General features: G+C 37.6%; 1 protein-coding gene across 3 annotated transcripts in view; it reads left to right on the forward strand.

Moving 5' to 3' along the window:
• Positions 1-393: 393 nt before the first annotated feature.
• The window catches only part of LOC5514850 (E3 ubiquitin-protein ligase ubr3), a 30486-nt gene continuing 17477 nt past the window's right edge, over positions 394-13402 (forward strand). The window contains exons 1-26 of one of the 3 annotated variants that reach the window (XM_048723175.1): positions 394-874; positions 1250-1395; positions 2829-3220; positions 3648-3882; positions 4111-4290; positions 4618-4751; positions 4967-5047; positions 5198-5263; positions 5338-5427; positions 5742-5870; positions 6140-6332; positions 6715-6800; positions 6914-6973; positions 7152-7218; positions 7672-7768; positions 7908-8055; positions 8387-8485; positions 9283-9373; positions 9460-9537; positions 10016-10159; positions 10669-10786; positions 11297-11357; positions 11938-11997; positions 12089-12257; positions 12481-12612; positions 12825-13125. In XM_048723175.1, the coding sequence (XP_048579132.1) occupies positions 459-874; positions 1250-1395; positions 2829-3220; positions 3648-3882; positions 4111-4290; positions 4618-4751; positions 4967-5047; positions 5198-5263; positions 5338-5427; positions 5742-5870; positions 6140-6332; positions 6715-6800; positions 6914-6973; positions 7152-7218; positions 7672-7768; positions 7908-8055; positions 8387-8485; positions 9283-9373; positions 9460-9537; positions 10016-10159; positions 10669-10786; positions 11297-11357; positions 11938-11997; positions 12089-12257; positions 12481-12612; positions 12825-13125 (3773 nt within the window). In that variant the 5' untranslated portion in view covers positions 394-458. Of the gene's footprint in view, positions 875-1249; positions 1396-1662; positions 1733-2828; positions 3221-3647; positions 3883-4110; positions 4291-4617; positions 4752-4966; positions 5048-5197; positions 5264-5337; positions 5428-5741; positions 5871-6139; positions 6333-6714; positions 6801-6913; positions 6974-7151; positions 7219-7671; positions 7769-7907; positions 8056-8386; positions 8486-9282; positions 9374-9459; positions 9538-10015; positions 10160-10668; positions 10787-11296; positions 11358-11937; positions 11998-12088; positions 12258-12480; positions 12613-12824; positions 13126-13402 lie in introns of those variants that run through there. The other 2 variants (XM_048723179.1, XM_048723183.1) reach the window with 2 other exon arrangements.

Genomic DNA, 13402 nt, shown 5'->3' on the forward strand with positions numbered 1-13402 from the left:
AGCATTGAGCTTATCTATTTGCTTCTCTTTTTCTTTCCCAGGATTTGCTGAGGAGGGCTGCTGTGTGTTTATACGATACCAATGAACCACCGCGGGTTACACATGATTCTCCAGTGCAATCTTTTTTTTGAAATAGGTGTATAAATCCAGGCTGACCAGGATTAGAACCAGTCCCTCGTGATCCTTCAGGACAATAAAATATAATTTGAAGTTGTGTCTTGACGGTTTTCTAAATAAAGCTATAGTAATGTAACTAGCTTTATTGAGAAAACAGTGAAGACAAAACTTCAAATTATATTTTATTTTCCTGAAGGATCACGAGGGACTGATTCTAATCCTGTTCCGCCTGTGGTATAAAGAGTTGGGCTTCCTGTATGGTCCGAAGTTTGCGCACGCGCACTTCATGTGTTATCTACAAGTAAAAAGTGTAAAATCTGCGAAGTCGCGATGGTAATAATATGGCGGATTGTTCAGCCCGTGTAAAACAAAGCACTGCAGCTAACTTCAAGGCAAACATAAACACAGATAAGGGAAAAAGTGATCTACGTTCCTTTTTGGATGGCCTTCTCAAACTTCAGGAGCCGTTTGACAAACACAAGAAGGAATGGAGTTCTTTCTTGATAGCTGGCGGAAAGACTCCGGAGGAATTCAAAAACACTGTGCGCTCCTACGACTCTCCTACAATATGCGGGCTAGTGTGGAATAGAAATTTCGTAGCATATAGATGCAGGGATTGTGGGATCTCTCCTTGTATGTCTCTATGTGCAGACTGTTTTCATGCTGGTAATCATGAAGGGCACGATTTCAACATGTTCAAAAGTCAGGCTGGTGGTGCTTGTGATTGTGGAGACGAGAGTGTAATGAAGAAAGAAGGGTGCGTTGTCTTAGTTTTGGGTATTTCTTAAGAGATCTTTTCTAGCGTTTTCGTGTGTCTTGATTAGTGTTTATATCACTCTTCTTTTGATGCTTCCTAAATATACAGTAGGTAATTCAGGCTGTATTGCTCGCTTGTTTTGACTGCTTGTTTTGTTAACAACTAAAGAGCTCTTGATAAGCTATTGAAAACCTGCTGAAGAAATAACAGGCCTTGGATTTTAGCCATGGCAAATTGTTAAATCATGATTTGTATCTGTGTAGTATATTATGTCAATTTTGTTTTACTAGTTAAAATACAACCATTTATGCAGCACTTAGAAGATTCAATAAATGATTCCAGTTTCAAATTCTGCACTGTTCCCATTTATTTCAGGTTTTGTTCAAGGCATGGCATCAAAGAGAACAACACACCCCCTTGCCGACCTCCAGATCATTTGTTTGCCATGGCAAGAACTGTATTGCCGCGACTTTGTATGCGACTGCATTACCAGCTTGAACAAGTTGATAATGAGTCTTTAGGTCTGTAAACATGATGCAGTCTACTCCTGTTTACATTTTTTTATCATGCTTATTATATTTATCAACAGCTGTGACTGATACTGTAACTAGATATTTAGATAACTTAATAATATAGTGGAACCTGGATTTTACAATACTGGATTTTACGATAACCTAGATTTTATGATGACATTCCTTTCTCCTGGCAGAAATACAGTGAAATGTTTCAGAAATTACCTCAATCTTACTATATTGGATACAACAATATTCTCGATTTTATGATACAAATCAGATTTAATAAAAATGCAGATTTACAGTCCAGTTTACCAGCTTGAACAAGTTGATAATGAGTCTTTAGGTCTGTAAACATGATGCAGTCTACTCCTGTTTACATTTTTTTATCATGCTTATTATATTTATCAACAGCTGTGACTGATACTGTAACTAGATATTTAGATAACTTAATAATATAGTGGAACCTGGATTTTACAATACTGGATTTTACGATAACCTAGATTTTATGATGACATTCCTTTCTCCTGGCAGAAATACAGTGAAATGTTTCAGAAATTACCTCAATCTTACTATATTGGATACAACAATATTCTCGATTTTATGATACAAATCAGATTTAATAAAAATGCAGATTTACAGTCCTACAGTCAGTACCTGTACAGTCTTACACAGAGTAGAGTTACCATATTATTATTTTGTAAAATGTGATAATTAACCCAACCTGGCTACAACAATATTTTCAATGGATTTTCCTTGATATCGTAAAATCTAGGACCTCTCTGCAATGATACCTTGATTTTACGATACATTTTCTTTCTCCTGGGGCATATCGTAAAATCCAGGTTCCACTGTAAATACTTAGACACAATAAAAAGGTCTGCTAGATGTAGGCCTTGGTACTTTCATTTTCAGCCATTACCTGTAGTACCGATACTGTTTCCCATTTTATTTTATAATATGATTTTATAATCATGGACCAATTTATGTGAGCCAAGGTATCCAGAGCCTCTCTTTCTATTGGGTTTTCCTTAAAATTGACTGTATTAGGAATTTAGTGTATTGGACAAATTAGTTTGTTTGTCACCTATTTTCCACAATCATGTTCCTTCCCCCTTTCTTTTGTGTGTTAGCACAGCTTTATCCATTCGTCCTATCTTTCTGTGTTTTTTTAGGGATCCCATTGCCATTTCTATTCCATAACTGCAGGAATCTAAATCATTTCTACAGCTGCCATTAGCACAATGCTTTATTTTCACTATTTTGTTTGTAAGAAGCTCACACGTCTTGACTCATCTGAACTTTCGGGATATATTGCACTGTGACCCTATGATATGCACATGACTTTCTAGCGTCAAAAGGGTGAATTAGCCAATGGAAATGGAAGCTTGATTGGTCTATTTTTAAATTCACTTCTAGAGTCTTATGTTTTGTATTTTCAGATACCAACTCTCCTTTGATGGAAGATGCTAATGGATTATCAGAATTCCTTATTACAATTTGTGACACAGACAATATGAAAAATGTGATGGCCGAGTGCTTAATGGTAGAAATGCGAAATGTTGAACCTTCTAACAAGTTAAGGCCAATGTCCTTTAACACTACAGTTAGTCCACAAACCTCATCTAGGAGTTCAATGATGCCAAAAACCCAAGGAACTACTATCACAAGGAAAGAAAGCTCCTCCTCGTTTTCGAGTTCCAGCTCCTATGACAGCTTGGACGAAGATCATAGAACATATTTGAATTTCATGATGGATTTTGTTACAAAATATGAGTTTCCTCAAAGACTTGTTACATTTTTGCTTCATTTGTTGCCTTGTAAAGAATACAAGGTAAGTATTACTAAAATTACTAAAATAAGTTTATCCAGGCAGATTTTGGACTCATATGAAAAAAAAAAATGGAATTTTATAATACAGTATACAGAGTGTGGATCCTTTGATATCCACTTTATCATATAGACTGGATTGTTATGAATCCAGGCAGTGCTGTAATATCTATACGGGTATTACCCACCAGTTTTCCTAGAATTATAAGGAAACGAACAGTAGTGATGTGGCTGTGCTCTTCATTTTTTGTAGTGCCCCTTGTATTCTGTTTCTTAAAAAAGTTGAAATATTTTGAGATTTTAAGATTTGAAATTTTGCTAAAACAGTGTCATGCGATCTGGACCCAGTCTCTTCACAGATATTTTTCAAATGACCTTTGGTGTCTGCTTAAAAATGCTGAAAACCTCACTATTTATCTCTTTTCTTTTAGGAATCATTTACTAAAGTTTTCTGTCAGCATTATCAAATGATAGCCAGAGCACTTGTATCGTCTGATGGTCCTAGTGTAGAGCAACTGTCCAATCGTGTAGTCCATGTTAGTGTACAGCTCTTTAGCAACAAGGAGCTTGCAGAAAAGATGGTTTTAGAGCAGAACCTTTTGCATGTTATGGTGAAGGTTTTACATGACATGGTCAGGCCTGCCCTGAAGGAAGTCAAGGGTGGAGGTATGTATTCATGTCCTTTGGGTGGTGCTTTTATTATAATATGCTGCTTAAAATGTCCATAAATTCAGGTTGTTGTCTTAAATATAGGGTATTTCAGCTGTCTAAAGTATGACAAGTGTCTAATAACTGGGGTTGTAGTATACTAGGCCCTTTAACCTGGTGAAGGTGAGGCCTATTTTTGTATATTTTAAGAATACCTAGATGACAACAGTCGTTGTATATTTTTAGATCAGCTGCTTTCATATCAACTAGTCGTCAATTGTGACAACCGAGCATTAAGTCACCACTGCTACTGGCCAATCGTCAGTGACTTTATCAACATCCTGTCTCATAAGACGGTTGCAGAGATGTTTATGAAGAATCATGACCTCATCAAACAGTGGATGACATTCATACAGTATCTTACAGGTTTGTTGAAGATTATCTCCTGCCTTTTTTCAATAAGTAGCCTCCAATGACAAGGGTGTCCTTTGCAAAAGCTCAAATTGTTCAATTGTTTTTTTAGAGTTGAAACTCATGAGCTGTTTCATCTTCTCAAGTTTTTTTTTCTTTTATATTATTTTGAGTTTTGATTGAATCTATCATCTCACAATTTCATCCCATTAGTGGCTGAAAAGGGCACTTCAGAGATCCCTCCTAGAAATATTGCCCTGTTACTGTGTTCCTTTTATTAAAATGGTAATTTGGTTTTGTGGTTTGAATTTCTAGTATTATACTCTTTTCTTTGGTGTTTAGGGATGAACACAACGTATCGCCAAGTGATGTCTCACATAGAGTTTGAACCGACTGTCTACTTCACTTCCTTCTCAGTGGAGCTCGAAGCAGCATCCTCACCATTGTGGAGTTTCATCAGCGGCTGCAGAGTCCTGGTAAAATTTGATTTCTATGAAAATCCATGCTGTTGAACTGAAGCATTCTGCTTATTTAGCAGATCTGGCATGGAAGCACAGTAAACTATTTACCCTTTTATACAATTTTATAAGTTTTGAACAAACTAAAAGGAAAACAAGAGCTACTGCATAACATGATTACATTTTATTTATTTATTCATATGTTCGACTATTTTTGTTGTTTTGTCTTACAGGATAGCTCTGTTTGTTTGAAGAACATGATTGTTGGTAGTACAGAGGCTCTATGGAAATGGTACAAGCACATTGACTCAATGGTAAAGTGAAGTGATACATTTTCCGAAAGATCTTCAAATTAAATGTTTTAATGTTTTGGGTCTGCCTTTAATCGAACACTTTGTGAGAGAAAGTTTTTTGGTGTTTTGCTTAATCCTGTATTAAAGGTTTTTGATCCCTTTTATATGCAGCCAAGACATGGGGAAGTGACATTTCACCTTCCACTCCATCGTTATCTTGCAGGGTTTTTGAGTGTGGTAAGTTTAAAGCAGATACACTCTTTTATACCCCTTTGAATGTGTTTGCTTGGTAACCTTATTCCTCTTTTCAGGCTACCTCTCATTTTAAAATGCCACTGCATGGGATTATTCCAAATCATGATCTATTAAGGCTGATGGTGGAACATCTGCTTCAAACTCAGGTACTCTATCATATACACAGTTATTATGGGGCCAAAGAGCCCCCTAGAAGTTGGGGGGCTCAGTTCACCGAAACTCTTAGAAAGGTGTTGGGGATTATTGTATTAAAAAATGTCCTTCCTCTTGGTAGTCCCTAGGTGCCAATGGGTTTTTAGGGGTCTAGACAATTCTCATAACTCAGGAAATAGTCAATTTCTATTTTATACTTTAATAAAGGTATTTTGGCAGTTTATAATTCTGGGCCAAGTACCAATTGTACTCCTCTTTCAAATCATGCTAATACAGTACCTGCTCTATTATCTATTCTAAATTGTAGGCAGCTGTCTGTGAGATAAGGGCCGGTCGATGGGTACGGAATGGTGCCCAGATCAGGAGCCAGGTTCGACTGTATGAGGAGTGCCAATTCTGCAACTCTATGGTAGATTTGGACATTTTTATGCTACAGGTACTGTGGAGTTAACATGCATTTAAAAATCGCTATTTATTGGCAGCTCTACCGAATGTACTTTTAACATTTACTTGTAAAAAGGAAAATGTGTTTTAAATGTTTCTTCTAGATTGGCCAACTGTTTAATGTATAAATGACTTGCCATATTGTTTTTGATAAATTTCAGTCACAGAATATCCAATCCCATTTTTATTTCAATTAGTAGGAATATGAATATTTTAATTAACAGTCTAACACAAGGTTTTGTACTTGTAATTACCCAACAGGTGTGTGCCACATTCCTCGATCCTGACTGTTTCCTGAACGCCGTACTTGAGAGGTTTGGTATCCAACACTGGTTCCAGTTTGGCGAATCAGCAGTACCTACACCACCCTGTTTTGATGCAGAAACAGATATAACAATGGTTGAAGGTGTCCTCAACCTCATCATCACACTCCTTAGCTTTCGGCAGCATCTTGGTAAGTGTTACTGTTATACAAAACTCTCACCATAAAACCTCTTCAATTTACATTTGTTCCATGTCAAATAAAACAACACCATCTTAATTTATTGTACATACAATACATGCATGAACTGCTAAGATCTATTTTAGTCATTCCAAGATACTGTACGTTGTCACAGCCTGAATTGAGAAGTTATCAGAATTCCCCAGTGAAACCATATTAAATGCTATAGTCCAGTAAGCTATCATCATCAAACATTTCTTACTGATTCCATCACAAAATAGAATGTCCTTGGAAAACAACCTTGTCGGAGCGCAGCTTGTGATTTAATGCTACACCACAAGCTGTAGCCACTACCACTTTATCCAAAGTTAAATTATGGTTCATTTCTTGACAGGGATGAACTCAAAGGAAATAATTCGCAAGGAGATGGTTGCTCAGCTATGTATGTCTGATAGAACACACAGTCAGCTAGTTGACTTGATATCCTTTTATAGTACAAATGAGAAATAGATCTGAATTTGATTTTATTCCAATTAGATTTTTTTTATCTGATATCTTCTGTATCATCATGTACCATTCTTAACTAGTCCTACATACCAGACAAACCTGGCCAGTCTCACAAAGTTCAGGATTTTGAGACAATCCTAGCTGAGGTATGTTATCATGTAATACTTTTTATAGCAGACTAATAAATATTTCTCTTACTGTAAGGAAATGTTTTAACAGCAACACAAAACAAAAGTTTTGAGTTCAAGAAAAGGCAAGCAAGTGATGGTGCTCACAAGTATTGAATACTACAGTAGCAACTTCTGTATTTTCCTTTGCTTGCAGTTGGCAGACTACAAAGCTCCAGGGTTTGAATGTGGATGGATGCAACAGGGGATGTACACCCCTAAAGGTCAGCTTAAACTTACATCACTTATTATCTTTTTAATGATAAAATTTATTTTATAGTATATAAAATTAATAAAAAAAAATTGTATTTATAATGTCCCTGCTTGACCAGGCTTGTCAAACAGTTCAATACAATCAGTGATGAATCTAATTTTAGTGCTTCAGTAGTGTGTCAACAGCCACATGGCTTAGTGGTTAGATCAATAGACTAGTGATCGTAAGTCAGGGGTTCGATTCCCACTGAAAACGATTTGTTTTTATTTTTCATATATTCCTGTCAATCTTATATAGTAATTACCTAGAAATATACAACAGTTGTTTTATTGTACAAAATATATTAAACAGTTGTAAATAATTGTTGCAGTTGCTTCATGTATGTTTACGGCCTATTTTTTCAATCTTGTCAAGTACAAATGATTGTGTTATGGAGATCCTGCATAACACATAATATTTTCAGATGAAGTCTGGGAGAATGAGTTTGACTTCACTCATGTGGTGCATAGAGCCATACAGCGGCAAGACATCCAGTCTGCCATGAGCAGATACTGCACCTTGTAAGTATACAGACTAGGCGCTTGACAATGTTGATTTCACATCATGTGATTAACTTTTTGCCCTTCCCTCATCATTTATCTTTGGTCGTCGTGTTTGGTTTATATTTGTTTTGTCATCGATCATTACTTTTCTGTGTAGCATGAGCCGGAGTGGCAAGACAAATGTGTCGAGCTCAGTCTGGCCACCATTTCATTCATTGAAACCACTTCCCAAGGGCTTTGAGGGTCTACTTAAGCTATTGCACTGCAAAACTCTGCATGGACTGCTCTTCTACATCTTTCACAAGGTGGGATATGCCACTTGGACTAGCTTGATTGAAAGCAATTACATCATAGCCAATGTCTCATCTACAATATGCAACTTGGCGGAGTTGGTATGGTTCTGTTGGCTCAATATAACCACTGCAAAATGATTCTTTTCTTCAGGGGTGTGTGGGTTTGGGTATAATTTTGGTAAACTGAACCAAAATCATGCATCCATATTTTGCTTGGAAAGTGTGCCAAGATGGTTTTCATTTGCTGAATTAATTTAATTAAAAATGGTGATTATTATATTGAAAAAAGAAATATGTACGAAAAAATTAGATATATTTGTTAAATATCAAATATGTCTTTTAGGCATCATTGGATAAAAGTGTCATGCCAGAAGCAGTGTTGTACATGGCCACACACCTGACAAGTCTCGCCTTAGACTCAAAACCACCTGTTGGTGCAGCTGTAAGTTATGTCACTGCTAATATATTGTAATATGACATTTATGTTTGTTTTGAATACTGTTATGTAAGTTGAAAAATCCTACTATTCTCATGTTATGTCCTGCTCTCTTTTGTTTATCTTATGTTTCTGATGTTTGGAATGTCACATGACTCAGAATATCTCTGCTGTCTCTTGCTACATAATGTTAATTTTCCATGCATCACAAGCAATTCACTGTAACAGTTTAGTTTTTTTTTCAGCCAAACCATTAATTCTGTCATTGTGTATACCAGGGGGCGGTAAGGGGGGGTCCCTTCATGTTTCACAAGTTTCAAAAATTGAAAATCATGTTTCACGATAAACTGGTGGCAAGGGTTGATCTTTATAACTCGGAAATCACGATTCACAGATTTTAAAGAGCATATATCACGATTCACACTGATCAAATTTTGCCATTCATGAATCACGGCAAAGGTAGCAATCACAGATCATGGTTTACAATTTGTCATTTTCACGGTAAACAAAAACGGCCGTTCACGGATCACAAGACCCTTACCGTCCCTGATATATATATATATATATATATATATATATATATATATATATATATATATATATATATATATATATCACAATTAATTCTATAATAAACTTATAAATCACAATTTGAAGTTTTAGGAATTTATATGTCTTCTAGTGGCATGATCCCTAAATTTTTCCAGTTTTATTAGAAGGTATACAGTTATGAGTTACACAACACAAGATAAATGCAGAATATACTTACATTATTTTTGTTGTTTTCTATGTGATATCTATAGGAAGTCAAGCCAAATGTTTTAAGTCTACATCAGACGGATGATATTGGCAGCCAGATTGTCTCTAGATGTATTGATTATCTTGATGTACATGGTACGTTACTCTCAGAAATACCCTTTTTCTTGGTGTAGCACAGTATTTTAAAAACATTGTTTCCTGATGCAGTTTTTTATTCTTAGGGGAAAATGTCAAGGGTTTACACCAAGTTGAGGACCTGAGATCCATCAATCAAGAATTGCTGACACGTCTATATCAAAGTCTGTTATATTACTTTTTAATTTTTTCGTAAGGCTTTTACATTATAAACCTGTTTTTCCACCTCTACCTGAACCTTTATCAGAATACCTATAATCAAGTAGTAATTTGGGTATGGTGCCAAATATCTTCACTCCTGCTAAGCAACCATTGCTGATATAGACAAAGTTTCTTGCACTCTCAAATACCCAAATACCCATACCCCCCCTCCCTCTCCCTCCCTCCCTCCCCCTCCCTCCCTCCCTCCCTCTCCCTCTCTCTCCCTCTCTCTCCCCCTCTCTCTCCCTCTCCCCCCTCTCTCTCCCTCTCCCCCCTCTCTCTCCCTTTCCCTCTCCCCCCCCCCTCTCTCTCTCTCTCTCTCTCTCTCTCTCTCTCTCTCTCTCTCTCTCTCTCTCTCTCTCTCTCTCTCTCTCACTCTCTCCCTCTCTCTCCTCTCCTTTATGCAGATCCTGTTCAATTTTGTAATCGTTACTCTTGCAGACCCATCAGCCCCAATAAATCCAGAACAAGATTCATGCCATGACGTCTGTGTTGTGATGGCACATGCCCTTCATCATGTAATGCAGCCAAAACTCTTCAACTCTTTCCTTCCTTTCATGGCTGAAGTGCTCACAAGTGCTTTGAGTAAGTGGCTGGTATGGCTTCTACACTATGCCCAGATGCCTGAAATACATAGGCCCAACTCATTTCAAGGTCCAAAGATTCTAGAATATTATGCCCCAATATGCTTGATAATGTCCTAGGGCACTCTCCTGATATAAAATGGCTGTTGTTTTTAAGCAAATTACAAGCAAACCTGTTGTCAGCAACAAGCACTCACAATGCCATTGCTAGACTGAAGAATGACCACAGTGCATTGTTGGAAAAAAGGCATACCATCTTGATTGTGTATTGTCTTGTAATTGTTAAAACACAATATCTTTTTTTAATATTGACAAAAAAAAATTATGTTTGTTGAAGGTCTTTTTGTCTCATGTTTGTTTCATGACCCTGGGTTTCCGAGGATGTCTAAATGTTGGGCAAAACACTTTGCTTAGAGCATATGTAGTCCAGTCTTAGATTTTCTTTTTCTAACACAACTGCATATTGTATTATATTTTCCAAAATTGTGATTTATTGAAACTCCTTTGTAGATAATCAGAGCAACACTCAAGAGAAGGTGTCTCAGTTGCAGCATATCCAGTACCTCTTGGAGATGTTGCCAGCGCATAGACAAAGGCTGGTCAGAAAGCTGACTGGACATCTAGTCAGGTGGAAGCACTCCCAATATTACTATGCAGATACACATCTCTGATATATGCAATTCAAAGCATTGACTAGGATAGGCGAACCTTTATTTACCAATAGAAGTCCCTTTGTTACATAGTCTGAGAAAAATGAATATTTGGGCAACTCATGAACAGCTTTGATCAACAAAGCTGGTTTGGTTTATCTTAACTTGGATCCTGTTTATCAGCATTAAGCCACAACTATTTGTTGTGGTCAGCACAGTTCATGAGTTGGTTAGAGAACAAAAGTCACTGCCATATTTTATGGAGTGGCTATCGGTATTGAATACAATGGGTTGACAATTGTTTTCTACACTTAAAAATCAATATCTATCCTTACAAATGGACATGGGTTGAACTATTCCTTTTAACAGGAGCACTTCCCTGCCATGTTCTCAAATATCCCCCACTTATGATGATCTGTTTTATTTTAATGTCAGTTGATGTTTATTTATTTTATTACTGACAGCATTTATTTCATTTGTTTGTACAGCGTTTCGGAACGCTACAATATTCCAACCAAGAATCTTGTTCTTGTTAGTGATGATACTCAGGTAAGTGAAGGAAATGTGTTTTTCTATCGAGGGAATGTATGGTTGTATGTACACGATAAGGAAGGGATGGATGTGTTTCCTTGACGGATGAAGCCTCCCCTGAGGTGATGAAGGTATCTTCTTGGAGGCAAAATGTTTTTCCATCAGAAGGGTTAAAGGCTAACAACCTAAGATAATGAGGTATTTTCCCTAGGACAAATTGTGTTTCTGGACCATATGAGGATAAAGGCTCCCCTGAGGTGATCCTTGTGTCAAAATATGTTTCAAACCCTAAGAGGGGTAAAGACTACAACCTGATGAGACCTTCATGAGAGGGTGATGGAGGTGTTATCTTGATGGGAGAAAGATCCATGGGGTTTAAAAAACCTTTATTTTGGGTTTCTCCCTCAAAAAAGAAGATACATCTGGAAGAATTGGGAGAAAGTATGCTGGTCCTTTAGATAGATCCTATGATTGTTTTTGTCCTATCCTTCCTTGACATATGAACTATACAAAAGCAGTCTCCAGATATGCTTTGCTATGATGTCAGAGCAGAGTTTTAGCTTCCTAACACCAGATCTAATACCTTTTAATTCTCCAGCCATTGGAGTTATCCATGTTACTCATGTATCTGGTGAAATACCATGACTGGTTATTCAGGGTAAGTCATGTCTTATTTGCTTTGGAAGGTAAGCTACCTTAGGGTCTTGCTATCTTATGATCCATGAAATAACTGAGATTGGCTGTTATAGGTGCACTCTGTCCCACCTGGATGGCCAAGAGGTTTGCCAGACCTTGACTTCCCCTCTGAAAGCATGGTTGATAATGTGAGACACAAGATCGGACTGGTAATAGAGCCAGTGCCTATGATCACTGATAGTACACCATCCACACCCCAGGATCTAACTTCAGGATATCAAGGTAATCATGGATTTAGATGTGAAAAGTTACAAGCGATAGATGACTGCCAAGAGGAAACTCACTGGAGAACCACCCATCGAATCACATGGTCACAATAAGACCTTGCTTAATGCGATTGCAAAAGTAAAATATATAAAATGTAGTTAGTGCCCATGTACCCATGTACTCATAAAGGTACTCGTATTCTCATCGCCATAATCCTACAACTATTTGCTTTGTTTAGGTGCATCTGTTGGGGATACACCTACTCAGGTCAGAGCTGCAGAGATAACAAAGTTGTCTTTACAACAACAAAGTGACACCACTTTGGAAAATCTCATCAAGGCGTTTATCGCCATCACAGAGGCTCCAGAACGTAAGTCTAACCCGTCAATTAAGTCTTGATTCACACTTACAAATCTAAAATTTACCATCTCAGGGAAGCCTTTCAAGCCTTTGAGCGGGGGTGGGGGGGGGGGGGTTCGGTTACCCATTCCGAACCCCCCCTGGTTACAGTCCTGTAATTCATATGAGTAATCCTTACCCATATTAACTGACAAAGCCCAAAGCTTGTTATTTTCTCTTCAGACATTGCAAGGAGTCTGCTTCGTAGCTGTCGGGGAGACCTGTCTCTAGCCATAAACATGCATCTTAACATGGAAGAAACGATGCCAGATTTGGAACACCAGCCTTCGTCACAACCTGAGGAAGTGTCTAGCATGTCCTCTCCTGCACATCCAGTCGGTGGTTGTGTGCCAGGAGGACCAGACATGCCATCCTCATCTCAGCATCAAGAAGAAGCTGCTTCACCCACTGCGCTGAATGAGAGCTTGCTCAGTTTGTTGGTGAAACAGAAACTTGCAATGCAAGAATCGGCTTCTGACGCAAGGTACTGCACTGCCTTGCTTGAAGTCTTCAGGAGATTTAGTAACTGATGTTTCTTTCCCATTTTTTAAAATAACAATTAAAAAATAATTTTCATCACTTATGACGTCTTTAAGCGCTTCCCTTGACTGACCTTCACACATCACAGCACACCAGTGTTCCTATACCGACACAGTTTATATAATATGAGTGTCAGTTTGTGAGCACTGCTACTGTAACTATTACCAGGGCCGACCCCATTAAGGGCAACTTCGGCATAGCATTCTTATCCAAATGAGCCA

The sequence above is a fragment of the Nematostella vectensis genome, chromosome 2 (assembly GCF_932526225.1).
Source record: "Nematostella vectensis chromosome 2, jaNemVect1.1, whole genome shotgun sequence".
Lineage (NCBI taxonomy): Eukaryota > Metazoa > Cnidaria > Anthozoa > Actiniaria > Edwardsiidae > Nematostella > Nematostella vectensis.